General features: G+C 47.1%; 1 protein-coding gene across 7 annotated transcripts in view; it reads left to right on the top strand.

The window, feature by feature from the left end:
- bmp2k (BMP2 inducible kinase) overlaps window positions 1-17,394 on the top strand; it is a 46,107-nt gene that overhangs the window by 27,540 nt on the left and 1,173 nt on the right. For 2 of the 7 annotated variants that reach the window (XM_064296648.1, XM_064296650.1), the window contains 7 exons: window positions 254-405; window positions 956-1,191; window positions 2,734-2,841; window positions 4,371-4,609; window positions 5,326-5,483; window positions 6,172-6,282; window positions 14,016-17,251. In XM_064296648.1, the coding sequence (XP_064152718.1) occupies window positions 254-405; window positions 956-1,191; window positions 2,734-2,841; window positions 4,371-4,609; window positions 5,326-5,483; window positions 6,172-6,282; window positions 14,016-15,445 (2,434 nt within the window). In that variant the 3' untranslated portion in view covers window positions 15,446-17,251. Of the gene's footprint in view, window positions 1-253; window positions 406-955; window positions 1,192-2,733; window positions 2,842-4,370; window positions 4,610-5,325; window positions 5,484-6,171; window positions 6,283-14,015; window positions 17,252-17,394 lie in introns of those variants that run through there. The other 5 variants (XR_010323801.1, XM_064296654.1, XM_064296653.1 and 2 more) reach the window with 5 other exon arrangements.

The following is a 17,394-nucleotide window of genomic DNA, read 5'->3' on the forward strand; positions in this document are numbered from 1 at the left end:
TAAATTTAGCATCAAGATACACACGTTGTTAATCTTCATCAGTCAAAATTAGGAATATTAAATAATATTAAAATAAAAAAAATTAAATAATATTAGTGAGAATGGATCTGGACTTTTGTTGGTTTTAGTTGTATCGTTCTGCGGTTTTTGGTCTCAGAATACCCTACGATGTTCTCGTTGTTTTATTTTACTTTGGAATGCGAAGTGCGCTCGTTCATTGGGAGGCCCGTTGTGCGATTGACCCCCCCCGCAGGATAACGGACTCGGTGGGGCCCACGGAAACCTCCATCGCCCCGCGGCAGAGGCCGAAAGCGGCCAACAGCAACGTCGTCCTGCCCATACACAACGCCGTGACGCCCGTGAAGATGACCGTCCCCGCCGCGGCCGAGAGCAACGGGCAGAGAGGTGAGCCTCCCGCCCCGCCCCGCCCCGTTTCTGTGACCGATGTGCGCCGGGGCGAAGGGCTTCCTGATGTTCAGCACGCTCTGGTTCCTTTTTATCCTTAGAAGGTTATGTAGCATACTGACCTGCTTAAAGGACTACATGTGGGTCTTCTGGCCTGTCTCTCATGTGATGTATACATGCAGTAATGTCAGTGTTAAAAATATGTACGCTGTCCCTGTCAAATAAGTAAAAATATATATGCATATAAAAACGTGGAGGACACTTGCTTAAAGGGATACCATAGTTCTACTCTGGACTCATGAAGTCCTGGTAAAGTAACTTGGTTGGCCTAGCAGGCATTTTGTAGGCACAGCCTGAAAGACTAACTGTGAAGGCGTTTCCTGGTTGGAGCTGTGATCTTGGTTTATGCTTTGTGTGGTCACTTCTCATGGTGTATGTCTGTGTGTGTGTTTGTGCATCTGTGTGTGTGTGCATGCATGTGTGTGTGTCTGTGTTTTTATGTGTTTGTGCGTGCGTGTGTTTGCGTGCGTTTGCGTGCGTCTGCGTGCAGTAGGGCCGGCCGCTGGGAACGGACACCCCGCTGCGCAGCCGCAGGGAGGCAGCCAGCAGCACCGCGTCCTGCAGCAGCTGCAGCCGGGGGACCTGCGACTGCAGCAGCTGCAGCAGCAGCAGCAACACCAGCAGCCGCAGCATCCGCAACATCAGCCACCGCAGCAGCACCATCAGCAGCATCATCTCCCGCATCAGCAGCCGTCAAATCTGCAGCACCTCCAGTACCTACAACAGGTTAGCGCTTAGCATCGGACCAGCACATTACAATACACAATACTCACAGCCGGGCTGTACCAGTGTCTTACAGCATACAGTCTGGGTCTTCACTACAGGGGTTTATTCACACAGTGTCTCTCTCTCTCTCACAAACACGCACACACACGCATGCACACACAAAAACACGCATGCGCGCACACACACAAACACACAAGCATGCGCTCTCACATACACGCACACACAAGCATGCGCTCTCACATACACGCACACACACGCAAAAACACAAACACATGCACACACACACACAATCACCACACACACGCACAAAAACTAACAAACACATACGCACACACTCACACAAGCACGCTCGCACACATTCTCACACACACACAAAAACATAGAAACACACACACACACACACACACACACATTCTCACACACACACACAAAAACATAGAAACACACACACACACACACACACCTCTCAAGGTTGCAGACGAGGCCCGTTTGGCACTGTGCTGTGCTCTTGTTTAGTGTAAATCAGCGTGTGCGTCACAGCCCACATAGAGGCCCGCGCCCTTATTTATTATTGTTTATTTTTTGTTTGCCTGCGACCTTGTCTGTCGCTGGCGCTGGATAAAGCTTTGCTCCTTCCTGCCTGCACGGCGCGCGCTTTAATAAGGTCGGGCCTGAGTGAAACCCCCTCAGGATGTGAAATTGGGTTAATACCGTTTGGCCCAACAGATGGGGCTCTAAGTCCTGTTTTTCTTCTTTTTTTTTAATGATTCGAAATATGTCTGTCTCACAGTCAGTCATAGCCTCACTGTGAACGGAGTGAGCGTACAAACAAAAACAATCCATTATTGAGTCCCTTGAGAACACACAGTGCGAACCTACACGTCATCATCCACATATTTTACTCACAGATTTTAATTCCCACGCAGCACACAGACGCTGTTGAGCAGCCACAACTTTTTATTATTTTTTAATATAGTACAGCAGTACCCGGAGTGTGTAACCATTCATTTGTGAGTGTGACCCAAATAGTGTGCAGTATCTGGCTCACGGTATAGAATGTGTGATATAGATGTTACCTATTTATAGATGTAGGATTTTGTCCAAGGAGATGAGTTTCTCTGAGGGGGTTTCTTGTGGAACTGCTGTTGCTGGTTTTTTGGGAGTGGTGCACACCCTGCTTCACAACAGTTCCTGATGTTTGGGGAGGAGTGCAGGGCATGTTCACTGTGTGCTGTGCCTGGTGTTTGGGAAGGAGTGCAGGGCATGTTCACTGTGTGCTGTGCCTGGTGTTTGGGAAGGAGTGTAGGGCATTCTTACTGTGTGCTGTCCCTGGTGTTTTGGGAGGGGTGCAGGGCGTGCTCACTGTGTGCTGTCCCTGGTGTTTGGGGAGGGGTGCAGGGCGTGCTCACTGTGTGCTGTCCCTGGTGTTTGGGGAGGGGTGCAGGGCGTGCTCAATGTGTGCTGTCCCTGGTGTTTAGAGAGGAGTGCAGGGCGTGCTCACTGTGCTCGCTGTGCCTGATGTTCACTGTACTGTCTCTGCAGTATCAGCAGGCCCTCCACATGCAGCAGCAGCAGCAGCAGCAGCAGTTGCTCCAGCAGCAGATGATGATGCCGCCTGTCTATCAGCAGCAGGCCCAGTACGCAGTCATGGTAAGAGCTGCACTCCACGCTGCCAGGGCGTTCGAGCAGTCTGTTCAGGGGCTCTGTCTCTCTCTCTCTCTCTCTCTGTCTTTCATCCTCTCTTTCATTCATTCTTTTTCTCTGCCTGTCTCTCTCTCTCTCCCCCGCCCTATCTCTCTCTCTCTCCCTCTGCCTGTCATTCTCTCTCTTTCATACTTTTTCTTTATCTTTCTCTCCTGTCTGTCTACCTCTCTCTCTATCTGTTCTCTCCCAAACCCTCTCTCTTTTCCACAGTCTGTTCAGAGGCTCTCTCTCTCTCTCTCTCACTCTTTCATTCTTTTTCTTTCTCTTCCTTTCTCTCTGTCCCTGTTCTCTCCTCTGTCTCTTTCTCACTCTCTCCCTCTCTCTCTGTCTCTCTTTCTCTTCACCCTGTTTGACCTGAAAATATAGCAACACGTTTTGCGAAAATGTTTTATTTTTAAAGAAGCGAATGACATTGCACGGGCCATCGAGAGCGAGGGGAGGCTTCTTTCTAAAATTAGCGCGGGAGTACGGCTCTGCGTCAGCCGTGTGTCCTAGAATCGCGCGTCCACATCGTGCGTACGTCCCTGTATGTCGCGTACGTTCGCGCAGTTCGCTATTCTTCATAGCGCGTCAAAGACGACCCACAGAGCGCGTCTCTCCCAGGTGCGTTTCCCACAACTGAGTTTAGAGACGGACCGGCCGAAGGTCGAGGGCGGTTCCGTCTCCATGGCGACGCCGACGGCTCCGTACGGGAGATATTTACAGTACGTACGAACGCGAGTCAGTCCGCTCCAGACGAGCGCCGGCGAGGCGGAGCGGCTTCTAGCCGATTTTCCACCTAACCGGTACCATCTGTTTAATTTCGGTTGCAATCTGCTCCGCTCTGAGCCCTGGGGGGGTATGAACGGGAGGGGGGGGGGGGTGAAATTGACCAATTCTCTGCGTTAAATCTTAACATATGAAGCAATTACGCTGCGGGGAGATGCGATTCCCTGTTCCTCAAATTCGCAAAGTGGGTGTGTGTACTCCGAGAGCTTTAAACAAGGCTCAGTACTGCTTTACTGGGTCTGCTCTCGTTTCTGCTCTGTAATTGGGTCATTTACCATCGCCCAGTGTTTGGGGCACTGAGATAACCGTGTTAAGGAGTTCAAAATAATGTGTTTTTGTACTATGTTTTATCACCATCTCTATGTAAAAGGCTATTAGAATTGTTTTCAATCAGATTCTGTTGCGCTATGTATATAGTGCTACTGTGGTTAAATATTAGCAATAGCAGCATTAGCATCTCTTGTGAGCACAGAGCAGGGAATGTGTGTCCTCAGATGGTTTCCCCTTGACAGGACTGATGATGATGATGATGATGATGGTGCAGTCAGCAGCTGGGCTCTGTACTAACCCGTGATTGTTACCATGGTGTCCGAGGTCACATGGCAGCCACCCCCCACCCCCCCCGTCCCCCCATACATCACCCCGTAGTCCTTCCGTGCGTCGCGTTCTTTCCCTTGTCGTTGAACGGCTCTGACCTCCCTTAACAGATGCACCAGTACCAACAAGCGTTTGCACAGCAGCAGCAACAACAACAGCAACAGCATCTCAACCATCAGCAGCAACAGCAACAGCATCTCAGCCAACAACAGCAGCAACAGCATCTCAATCAGCAGCTCCCTTATCTCACCTCCCCGCTGGAGTTCCAGCCTCCCCTGGGGACCTTGGCCCCGGCCGGGACCGCCCACCTGGGGCCCGCCCCGGTAGAGCCTCCATTCACTAACCCCAGGTAACCCCCGCCCCATCCCCCCCCCATCCTGTAACCAAGGCAACGGGGTGCGCATGCTTTAAAAGGCACCAGGGGGTGGCCCTGCCAGGAAATCGAGAACCCAGGGAAAGGATTTGCGTGGATGTTCCTGGAACTTCATTTACATTTTAAGTAAACCCTTTTGAACTGGCACCCTCTGTCCCCTAAGATGCAAGGTTTAAATGACAGTTGTAAAGTTACACCATGGACCATTTCAGTTCAACAGAACTTCACAACACGGATCATTTAGATTGAATTCAGTAGAAACGTATAGTCTGCTTACGAGCAGTTAAAACAGCTCCTGGTGCCCTTTAATGTACCCTGGTGCAGAATCACGCAGCCTTGACACCTCCCACACATCCCAATAAAAACAGCACGTCTGAATGTGTTCTGTTCATACGCCATCACGGAGTCCCGCTGCACTGGAGTCCCCTCCCCTGGATACGCTCTTTATTTAGCGACATTAAGCGACGTGAGGCTCACAGCTGGGAACGTGGGTGTGACCAGAGATGTGTGTGTGTCTGTGTCTGTGTGTGCATGTATTGGGGCGTGTGCGTGTGTGCATGCGTTGTGTTTGTATTTATGTGTGTGTGTGCATATGTGGTGTGTGTGTGCTTGTATTTTTGTGTGTGTATTTCTATATGTGTGTGCGCGTGTGTGTTTGCGTGTGCTTGTGTGTCGGCCTCTCTCCCCTGCAGTAGAAACCCCCTCCTGAACACAGAGGCGATCACCCCTCCCCACCCGACCGTCAGTAACCCCCCGGACATGTCCAGGTGGAACCCCTTCGGGGAGGACAACTTCTCCAAGCTGACCGAGGAGGAACTGCTGGACCGAGAGTTTGACCTTCTTAGAGCAAGCAAGTGTTCACCTGTCCTTCCTTTAGAACCGCCTTTCAGCAACATGAACACTGAACATATGCCCTGCCCTCACATTTACCCCTCTGGCCAATTCATAAACTCTAATTAATCTAGAAAGTTTATTACTCCTTATTACATTATAATGTTCCTCAATATGTGACGTATTCCTCACTAGATGCTACTGTTAATATTGTACTGGAGTTTAAAGTGGTGCGTATACACCATGCAGTACAAGCTGGCAAACTATTCAGTTTAAATTTTAAAGTACACGGGTCTTGTACACCTGACAAAATAGCTAATGAAAAAAGCTGAAATTAGTAGAAATAACAGCGATGACAGAAGTCATGACATGGCTGCTGTGATTTTCCTTTCTCAAGCAATGTAGGATTCTCAGCATTTACAGAACCCAGTGAGCAGTAAACCTGAATACAGATGGAATTTAGACACTCAGAGGGGTGGGAATCTGGGTCTTGACATGTTTTGACGAGACTAGGTTAGCTTGGATCCAGTGAACCTGAAACAGTTGTGTGTTGAATACATTGAATTGAGAAAGGGAGCGTATGATACAGAAAGAGTGGTTGGCGCTGTTGCTGCTTCTTAATGTTTAAAAATAAAATGCAAAGAGTTGAAGGTAAGGAATGGCACACAGGTGTAATTAATGACACCCCCTGCCCCCCCCCCCCGCAGAGAAACCGGTGGAGAGAGCGGTGAGCGCCGACACCGGAGCGGGGAGGCAGGTCTCCCTCAGGCCCGTCCCCGAGGACCTTTTTGGCTCCGTCCCGTTCCTGGCCAACCCAGGCAAGTTAAAGAGCCCCTGAAGACCGACCCCCCATCCCCCTCCCCCCAACCCCCTTCCCTCCCCGCTCCCCCCGTTTTCATCGAGACTCTGTTACTCCCCGTCTCCGAGAAACGCTGAACGTGGCCCGAGACGTCGTCCAAGTAACCGACCCGGACCAAAACAAATAAACATACATCACCACTTCATTCTGTATGTGAAACGCCCGTCAAGACTAGGACAGCAAGGTAGTGGGCTCGTCAGAGTTGTCCTTCATAGAGCTTTTTCCACTGTAGCCTAACTGAGCCTTCAGCTATAAAATGGCGGGTGCAGATCTAGTCGACATTACGCTTCTCTGCCTAAATATGGTACAAATATAAAAGGATAAGGACCAGTAAGTGTTTTCCACAATCACATTGTTACAGTTGTCAGAAAAAAGCTGCGGTTAATGCTGCTTCGAACCCTCATTCTCAGGTCATTGGGTTTCAGGAGTGTCTGTTGCGTCACCAGATGTAAGAAGATGGGATTTAGGAATAGAAATCCATGCTTAAGAGTGTAGAAAAGTATATGTTTGCATATATTATGTGTATATGTATTTCTTTCGCCTGTTATTTTGAAGAACCTGGAGTGTCAAGCAATTTTTATTTTTTTGCCACACGTTGCATTTGTGTCAAAAGAAGCTAGGGGTGCTTAAAGCAGTCATGTGCTCCTGGATGTCCACACGGTTGTTAAGTGACAGTACTGACTGTGTACACTCAGAACTTGCTCTTAAACCCACAGCTTAAATCTGTCTCTTGGGGGTGTGGCCTTGCTCTTAGGGGCGTGGCTTTGCTCTTGGGGTGTGGCCTTGCTCTTGGGGGTGTGGCCTTGCTCTTAGGTTACTTCATTACTGCCTCCCTCCATTTCGTGCTTGTCTTCAGGAGAGAAATCTCTCTTGCGCTTGCTTGACTCTCGTTTGCTTCTCATTTTGAAAAGATGTTTGCATGATTATAAAAAGTTATAATTGCATGTTTTTTTGTTTTCATTACATTTTTCTCTTTTCACCACGTTTTAATAGGTTGAGCTGTACGAGTGAAGAATTCAGTTTAGTTATTTGAACGGTAAATAAAATTTACCCTCAGTCAGATTGAAGGATATGTGAATCGCTTTGTAAAAGGCTGGACCGTGTTTGACTGTTACTGTGAGACTGTCGGAGGGTGAGCGTTATTTGATCGTCTTTTACAAAAGGCGAACGTTTCCAAGTGCGTTACATCCCCGGCCTTTGTTGATTTGAACGCATTTACACAGCTGTTCATGACGTGCTTTAGAGGTTCAATGCTTACATGAAACTTCAGTCTGTCTGTATTTAGTATAATTGTACAAGTTTCTGAGCCGTCTTAATTAGTGTTGTGTTAAGAGGAATACAGATGTGCTTGTTATCAAGAGAATATGCCGCAGTTGAAATCCACAAACATTATTCTCAGTCAGGAAGGACCCTTGGTGCACCCCGAACCATTTGGCTAGCCAGCTAGCCGGTGTGTGGACGCGTCGCCTGTTGTCTCTCTCTTGTCCCAGGTCAGGTTCCATAACCTCGGGGGCGGGCCTGCTCATGTCAGTCACAGGTTGACTGGACCCCTCCCCCTGGGCGGTATAAAGAACCCAGTGCTAGCAGGAGAGAGTCGGACGCCTAAGTCAGAACAGAGGGAATTAAAGGGCTAAATTAATATCAGTGTCAGGTATTTTATGTTGCCAGTGACATTTGATTTGACAACAGTGCTCTTTTGAAGACAGTGGATTTTCGCTTGTATTTTTGTTTAGAAAATGCCCGCTAACTCAACAGGCACATTTGTTACCATTAATCTCGTTATCAGTTCATATGTGGAGGATAAGCTATTAGGAGTCATTGGTAAAGAATTTTTGCCAGGCTCAGGGTTCCCTTACCGGGCTTTGTTGTTGCGCTTTTGGCCTTTGCGCTCCATCGCACGCACGTCACGCATCTGCGTCGATCCGTGCGAGCGTCTCGCCTGCGAAAGCGGTACATCGACGAGCTGGCACGCGGCGAATGAGGCGTTCTTCACGCCGCGCTACCGCTTCAGCCACGGCTGCAAACGGCACCGCGCGGAGCGATTTAGCAAACGCGGAGGCCGTTCCTCGGTCAGCCTGACACTATCAGATTTCTTCCATTCATTTGCACGTCATTCAGGGGTGTAACTCTGTTTTTCTTCAGTTACATATGATATTACAGTTTGTTACAGTTTTTTTTCTTTTTTCTTTTGCAGAAGGTAAGTTGACAGTGAAATAGGACAATTCCTGTGCTGGTATTCTGAAGTTCTGTCATTCTTTCATCTCATTGGCTACTCGTTCTGACATCACAGGTGTCTCAGAACAGGCCCGGCAGTTCTATTTGTTTTCATTCATTCTAAATTTAAAGGAAAAAGAAGAAGAACAGCCATATTGAGAAACATCTTGTTAAAGTGGTGTACTGGTGGGCAGATTTGTGCCGTTAGATAAGAACACCCCCCCCCCCCCCCCCGACATTCTTATTTTGTTTTTGGAAGCAAATGCTAAAACATTACGACAAATGTTGAGACCACAAATGCACTAATACATATCGTGTATTAATGCAAGACATGAAAGATGTTCTGAGTGATTGGTTAAATCCCACACACGGACACTTTTGCGATTACTATCTTTGTTTTCGTTTGCATTGTCTTCATTTTTTGTTTGGTTTGCATTCATGGGCATTGGGGCTTAGCGGTCATGCTATACCACTTCACTTGCCTCTCAGGTGATCCTGTGCATTCTTCAACAACTTGTTCTGTTTTTTTTTTTCTTCCAAATATCTTAGCACCAGCTTCAGAAGATATTGTTAATGACTGTCAACTACATGTATAAGAAAAGATGTTGCAGATTTGTGCTTCTGTAAACAACGACTCAGCTATAAGAATGTCATAAGTGCGTACAAAAATTTTCAGCTGTGACCACTCGTATATACAACGATAGATGCTAAGTTGTATAAGATGTTCTGTTTTTTAACAGACACACACGATGTAAATAAACTTGTATTATAATGTACATCTTGAATGTGTTTCTTTAAAAACTGATAATAATAAACATATTCAAAAGCAAAATATATTTTTGTTCACTTTTTTTAAATCCTTGCTCTCGAATTACGGAAAACAGGTTTTAGTTAGTAATACGAAATCAACTATGATCTGCCCACCACTATATCATGCTTACAAGATGGTTTTGTGAACATGGCTGTCCTTATTGGTTTATTTCATGATTTGACACAAAAATACAGAATGCTACAAATCAGATGCCATACACAGAAATTCAAATGAGATTGGTTTGGGTTATTGTGCTTTTGAGTTTTGGGATTTGATGGAAGTTCTCGGTGCGTGAGTTAAACTCAGGAAGTCAGAATTAACATGCATGCAGAAATTGGTTTTGTTGATACCAGTCACCCATTCCCTGGTTTATGTTTTTTTAATTTTTTTTTTAAATAGCTTAACTTATACTGACACATGTAAATATGATAAGATGAGTAAGAATAACCAGAGGTTACATTTTGAATGGTTTTAAAGACTACACTTGCATGTCTTAATTAAATATCACATTGGAAATACTGAACATATTCAGCACAAATGTTAGTCGAACTTAAATGCAGATCTCACACATAAATTAGGCTCCATGTTTTGAGTATGCTTTGTAGCTATGTTTTGGGTGTTGGAGTTCCCCAGTAATGGTTTTCTGAAATTGAACTCACAATTACAAGATTGAGATTTCCTCTCATTGATAATTGCCGTCTTATGTATTAAATCTTAATCGTAATATTAACATAGAAATATAAAGGTGCATTTCTCCAAACGTAAAATTATCATAGATGGAGTAGTGGAAAAACCTTGCATTGGCGCCTGGGTGTTAAATGGGTCCTTTTTATATTGTTTAACACTGCCAAGCTAAGAGTTAACTTAACAAAGCAATAGTTCGTTTCTTGCAGTAATAGATGCTGCTATTGGGTTTGTCCATTTCGAGCTGGAAGCCATTTATTCTTCACAGGCTGAAAATTTTTTACTCCCGTGCCCATACCCTGTGGTGGTTTCTATTTTATCCTGATTTTAAAAGATTTCAAGATGGGAGGGAGGGACATGGTCATTGAGCATAAAGCCTGAAGGATTTAGTAAAATGAGCATCCATGTAAACAGTATTAACGGAGAGGATCGTATAGTGGAGATGCACACAGTGTGTACTAAAGGAGGAAGACATTCTCTCCTTTGTTTATGGGTGACACAAAAACCTAGAATTCGCATATGGAGCGTGACCAAGGATGAATACTAATGTGTCACTTATTGCTCTCTGAGGCTTTCCACAGTTTATTTGCTTAATCCTGTTATTAAAGGTTGACTAGGCAATGGCATGATTTTCTTGAAGCCTGCATTATATCCCCTCATTAAAAAAAAACTAATAAAAAAATAAAAAAAACCCCACTACAGTCATATGCAGGCTCGTTTCCTTCAAAACTGGAAAAACAAAATGGCTGGTTTTATGATTTGATGATTAGATTTTTCTAAAGGTTAAGGACTATATCATGTCTGAATGAGAGGGCACCTGCCATTGAGATGTGCTTTAAATCACAGCTCATTCACATATAGAGGCAGGAAGGGGCGTGGTCAAAACAGCCCCCGTTTCCATGACGGCTGATTGGAGAAATAAGACGAGCCTTTTGCTGATTAACTAGTGGAAGGTGCTTAACCTAATTCCTTGATTTGACGCGTTATTAGTTTTTTTGTGTACATGAAAAGGCATGAGTCAGAGTAAATCTTTAATTTCCTCTTACCGTCATGTGACGTGCGAATCCACCCACAATGCACAGCAGCTGCTGGACGGTGCGGGCCGCACACTCGCTAATCCGGCAGCCGGGCGTCCACATGGCGACGCGGGCAAAGCCGGGGAAAGGCGTGTTATCGCCACTTTTACAAGACCGCCATCGACCCTTTAATCGGATGTCCCACAAAAGAGCATCGGGCGGGGGGGGGGGGGGGGAGCGCTGCGTGTGCATCTCCAGGTTGGGGTCGTTTTATACGATTAAAGATGTACCGTCGTGTAGCGGCTGAGATTGTTTCATGCAAAGGCGTAATTATTCGCGCCATAATCTAGGCAGGGCCGCCCAAGCAGATGTTGTGGAGCGCTTTCTTTGCCTCGAGCAGGACTAAATTCTTTCCAACCCCTCTTGAGTAATTTTATTATTTTATAACTAATATTCTGCTTGTAGTTAAGCCCCTGACATGGTCCGGCAGGTTGGAGATTCCAGATTTGAGTAGATTTAAAGATGTGATTTTGAAGGGGGAGGGGGGTGGACTCATGTGGCACTGTTTCTCAAATGCTGTCTGCTTTTTGGTGGGGGTGGGGGGGGGTGATCTTGGTGAAATTTATAAAGGGGAACCAGAGTTCATACATTACAATTACTCATTACAATACAGTTGGTCCACGTGCACTCGTTCACAATATGTATTCTTTAAACACACTATTCCTTCATTTGGATTGTTAACTGTAAAGAAATATTTTTCATTTGAATACATTTAAATAGTGACCTGAGCAAAAGGACGAAAGTAGGTGAGTGAAAGCAGCCAGGTAATGACTATGACCTGTCTGTTCGCCCGGTTATATTGAGAAGCCGCTGCGAGAGTATTTTTGCCGACGCAAAACAGCTGCCTCGTAACGGTTCGAACCGAATCCCGCCGCGCTTTCAAAACAATAAGCGTTCCCAGCAATATGCTTACGCACTTAAACACACCTAAACGTACTACTGGTGTCCAGTGCTAGATGCAGCTCAGAGTCATAAAATGAATGACTCCACAGATCATTTCCAAAAATAAAGCGTGCGATAAAACAGTTGGCATCGGGCACGAGGGTCCAGAGGCTCTTATGACTGGCGAGAGCGGGCTGAAATGGAAAATTTATCTTCCAACTGTTCTGCTCCCCTCAAATTGTACTTATGTGCGACATTTGGCCGGGTGGGTGAAAACTCCTGCTAAAACTCCAGCCGTCCTCTTAACTTTGATCTTCAGAAACATTTTTGCATCTTTTTTTCTGTTTTTTTACCGAGCCATCTTGCGTTTAATGCTTGGGAGTCCTCTCAGTCGAGGGAAGGCAGGGAAAGAGCATCTTCCTGACCATATGAGTTCAGTAATTCTTGTCTTTGGGCCTTCTGTTTTAATACCGTGCAAACTGCTGGGATTTGTTTGGTTTAAAAATGCCCGACATGCATGTCATCAAGGTTGTACCCCGGGAGATACAAATCGACAGTCGGAATAATCCAGATTGGATTATTAATGCTAAATCACTGTCGTGTTACAGAACTTACAAGAGCTAAGGAGCGTCATTAAACAATTCCCGGCAGAGTATTAATCATGTTTCTAGTCTTAAGAATGCCCCCCCCCCCCAAGCTTTTTATTGTTATCCTTAAACCTCTGTCTGTGCTAATGCAACGTCCATCTGTGTAGATTTGTGTCTGGATCACACAGCAGTTCCAAGGAACAACTTCAAAATTAATCACAGGGGCTTTAGTTTAAAGTGAGCGCTAAGTTTTATATTTGTGTTCATATTGCTGAGTTTATGATGGTTTAAAGACATAAGGCAATATGATTTTCTGAAATGAGGCAAAGGAAATGTTTTGCCTGGTTAAGAAAAAAAAAAAGATGAAATCTTAAGCATTATCAGTTTTAGGCCTCTTGACCTGACCCTGACCCTGACCCTGACCCATATAGACGGTATTTATGTATGTAAACATGGTAAGGGCGTGTTAATGTTGTGATCTCTTTATTTGAAGGAGAATCCGATGCAGATTGTGTTGGGTATTTATTTCTGTGGAAGGCTCAAATTAATGCTATATGAGGGTTCGAGGTGCTGCTAGGGTCAGATTTGAGAGGGATTTCTCAGCTTGCTTTGTACAGTAGTGTTCTGCAGGTGAAAGGGCAGCTTGACAAGCATCAAGTTCATGGTCACATTAAAGAACATGGCAGCATTGTGCATTGTAATACTTTTGTTTCTGTGAGAAAAACAAAAGGACAGCAAAAAAAAAAACACCAGGTTTTGGGAGTGAGAGTTAAGACACAGCAGATGTCCGTGTGTACACTTTATGGCCAAAAGTATGCAGACACACGAACGTCACACCCATATGTGGTGCTTGTTGAACATCTCATTCCAAAACCGTGGGCATTAATGTGGTTTTTGGTCGCCCTTTGCTGCTGTAACAGCCTCCACTCTTCTGGGAAAACTTTCCCTAGATTTTGGAACATGGCTGTAGGGATTCGCTTCCATTCAGCCACAAGAGCATTAGTGAGGTTGGGCCTCGATATTGGGTGATTAGGCCTGGCTCATAGTAGGCGTTCCAATTCATCCCAAAGGTGTTGCATGGGGTTGAGGTCCAGGCTATGCGCAGGCCAATCAGGTTCTACCACACCAAACTTTGCAAACCATTTCTTGATGGACCTCGATTTGTGCACAGGGGTATTGTCATGCTCTAGAATGTTATTGTATGCCGTAGCATTAAGATTTCCCTTCACCGGAGCTAAGGGGCCTAGCCCAAAAAACAGCCCCAGTCCATTATTCCACCTACACCAAACTTCACTGTAACAGCACTTAAAGTTGACTGAGGCAGCTCTAGCAGGCCTGAAATTTGACTTGTTGGAAAGGTGGCATCCTATGACAGTGCCACATTGAATGCTCCTTGTTACGTTGAAGTTCAGACTTCTGAAATTGTGGTTTTATCCAGTAGGTGGCAGTGTGACGAGTCCGGAGCAGCTGAGTGAGGAGGCCACCGCGCCCCCAGCAATGCTCGCACTGGAGGAGCCCCTCCCACCGGCCATCAAGGAGCACAAACCCCTCAAGAGGAGCGGCGCGGCCGGGCCGCCAGCCCGCAAGGCGGGGGGGGAGGAGTCCGACAGCGACTTCGAGTCGGACCCGCCGTCGCCCAAGAGCAGCGAGGAGGACGAGCCGGAGGAGGACGAGGGCCTGAACAGCGAGCACGGCGAGTTCAACGACGACACGGAGCCCGAGAACCTGGGCCAGCGGCCGCTGCTCATGGACTCGGAGGACGAGGCGGAGGAGGACGAGGACAAGCACAGCTCCGACTCCGACTGCGACCAGAGGAAGGCCAAGACACGGCCGGGCCGGCCGGCGGGAGGCAAAGTCGCCACCGCGGCGGGAACCGCCGGGACCAAACCCGGCCCCAGCCTGGTCACCCCCCCCGCCTCGCCCGGCGCGCCGGCCCCGGACCCCACCGGGGGGGAGGTGGACGTGTTTGGGGCCGTGCCCTTCCTCGGCGGGGGCCAGACCCCGAAGGCGGGCCCCGAGGGAGCCGACATCTTCTCCAAGGCCCCGTTCCGGCAGGCCAGCCAGGAGCAGGCCATGGACGAGTTCGACGTCTTCACCAAAGCGCCCTTCAGCCGGAACCTGTCCCGGACCAGCAAGAGCGGCGACGCCCCCGCGGGGCAGACCCCCCCCGTCTCCCCCGGCAGCGTGGACGTCTTCGGCTGCTCCCCCTTCCAGCCCAGCCACCCAGCGGCGCCGCCCCCCCAGTCCCAGGGCGGGGAGGACGTCTTCGGCCCGGGAACCTTCGAGGAGTCGTGCAGCCCCCAGCAGCAGAAGAACAAGCAGCGCAGCCTCCAGAAGCTCACCTCCCGCCAGAGGCGCACCAAGCAGGAGAGCGCCGGCGGCAACGGCAAGCGGCACCACGGCACCCCCACCGGCGGCAGGAAGAGCGGCAAGCCCAGCTACCGCACCCCCGAGCGGGCCCGCCGCCACAAGAAGGTGGGCCGGAGGGACTCGCAGAGCAGCAACGAGTTCCTCAGCGCCTCCGACTCCAAGGAGAACATCAGCGTCGGGGCCAGGGGCGACGGCAAGGACAAGGGCCCGTCCCTGCCCGCCGAGGACGCCCTGCTGGACCCGTTCGGCGCCAAGCCCTTCCACCCGCCGGACGGCGGCCGCCACCCCCAGCACCAGGGCGACCTGAACCCGGCCGGCGGCAGGTCCCGGACCAGCTCCCTGCACGGCGCCTTCGCGGACGGGAACAAAATGGACGACTTCGGCGCCGTGCCCTTCACGGAAATGGTGGTCCACGGCGGGCCGCAGCAGCAGCAGCAGCTCCCCCCGCAGGTGGATCTGGACCCTTTTGGAGCCGCCCCCTTCCCTTCCAAACAGTGAATGTCTCGTCTTCCAGCACACATTCACACACACACTCACACACACACACGCACCGTGGTGTTATGCAAAGCCTGTGAAATCCCGCGACGGAATCCTCTAGGCCGGTGGCTTTGCGATTCGCTTACTGCCCGCATCCAAATTAGCTGGTGATACTCGCTAACGAACGAGGACTTAAAGATGCTTTTTTTAAAAAAAACTATTTTAATACGTAACGGACTTGGAGTTGAGGAAGAATCCTGTGGAGTATAGATGATCTATTCTAAATTTGATATGCATTACCTTTAGCCTGTACCTGTTCGCTAAAGAGCCTCGTATGCTGCATTAATTCATTTTGTTCTGGAGACGTTTGCCAGAGACCTTATCCTTAACTTTGAAAGGATGAATTCCACTCAGATTGTACTGTGATAATGAGCTTGCTCCATCGTCAACTGTTCGAGTGGCTGCCAAGCTCTGTGTGTGTAGATTGTGGCTTCCTACGTGATCTACCAATAAGATGAATTTCACACCGCAAAGCCTTATGGGTAAAGTCCCACCCTGCTGCACAGTACAGTACCTCTGAACCATCACGCTGAACTTGCGCATATATCTTGGCTGAATGATGCTTCAGCATAGGCCTTTAAAGTTTTATTTCGCCTATTTAGACTTAACATTTTCTATGTATATTTTTACATTTAGGAAGTCAGATACTCTCTTGTATTTCAGTACATAGAAGCATTTCGCTGTGGTGAAAATTTGTATTGCATCTTTTTCTTTTCTTGAATACTAGAATGAAAGGGATTTTTTTGTTGTTTTTATTCCTAAACAGTTAGAGCTGTCACCAGCGACATTCTAATACGGAGTCTTTACAAACTGTAATTTTAATAGGATTTCGCTGTTAACAGTTGAAAAAATGCAGGTAAGGAGTACTGCTCATTTTGAATTTTGCTGTGATCTTTTTTAAACCAAATAAAATCACAGTATTACAGATCATAGATTAAATGTGAAGTTTTATAATGTAGCAATATGAAATGAAAATCCGTGTAGTTATTTGGGACTACAAGTACTGCCAATTCCTTCTGCTGATGCCGATTAACCAGACTACCATTGTCAACGTAACTTGGCAACAGCCATGCATCACGAAAAGGGAAATGAACCTAAATTACGCTCTCAAGATCAGACGGATGTAAGAGAGGGTGACAAAACCTCCCGGATCAAAATTATACCAATTAAGTGCACTTTCCACATTTTACGCTTCCGTTTGATTTTCTTTTGTACTTGAAAGAAAAGGAGAAAAACGGTTATGGCTTATCTGGATTTTCAGGTTTGACTTTCCCATGCATTTACTAGCCCTAAGCCCATTAGCACATTAAGGCTAATACGGCAGTCTTATCTTTTTTCCCTCTACTCCTAACAGTCCTATTGAATTCTTTTTTTTTTTTTAGTGGCATAGCTTTTTAAAAAAATTTTTTTTATAGTTCTAACAGACGTTTCCCCCCTTTTGTTATATTTATGTTGTACTGCTGTCTAAAAAATGCAATAAAGAGGATGGATTCGTTAAAAAAAGTTTTCTGTCATAGGGCTGGGTACTGTCGCCTTCTTCACGAAGCAATACGTTTCCCGGTAAGGTTTCACGATACAAACATTGCTCATTCAGTACCATTTGGGAAGAACCGCAGTCACTTGGTTGAGGGGTACCTGTTAGCACACTGATGCGGTGTCACGGGTGCTAGCCGTTCGGTCATTTTGATAAGGAATTTGTTTGAATGGTTGAACTAATTGAATTTATAAGAAATGTGGTTTAGAATAAAAACAGCTGTAATGTTTCAAGTGGGGTTTTTTGTTTTGTTTTGTTTTTGTAAAACACTGGTGTTTGGTCACATATTGCTATTAGATGGTGAGTACTGCATTGTCAATTCCACAGCCTACCAGCATTTTCATGCTTTTCCCCTTTTTCTTCCCACATTGGAATG

This window comes from Anguilla rostrata, chromosome 10 (genome assembly GCF_018555375.3).
Source record: "Anguilla rostrata isolate EN2019 chromosome 10, ASM1855537v3, whole genome shotgun sequence".
In the NCBI taxonomy this organism is placed as follows: domain Eukaryota; kingdom Metazoa; phylum Chordata; class Actinopteri; order Anguilliformes; family Anguillidae; genus Anguilla; species Anguilla rostrata.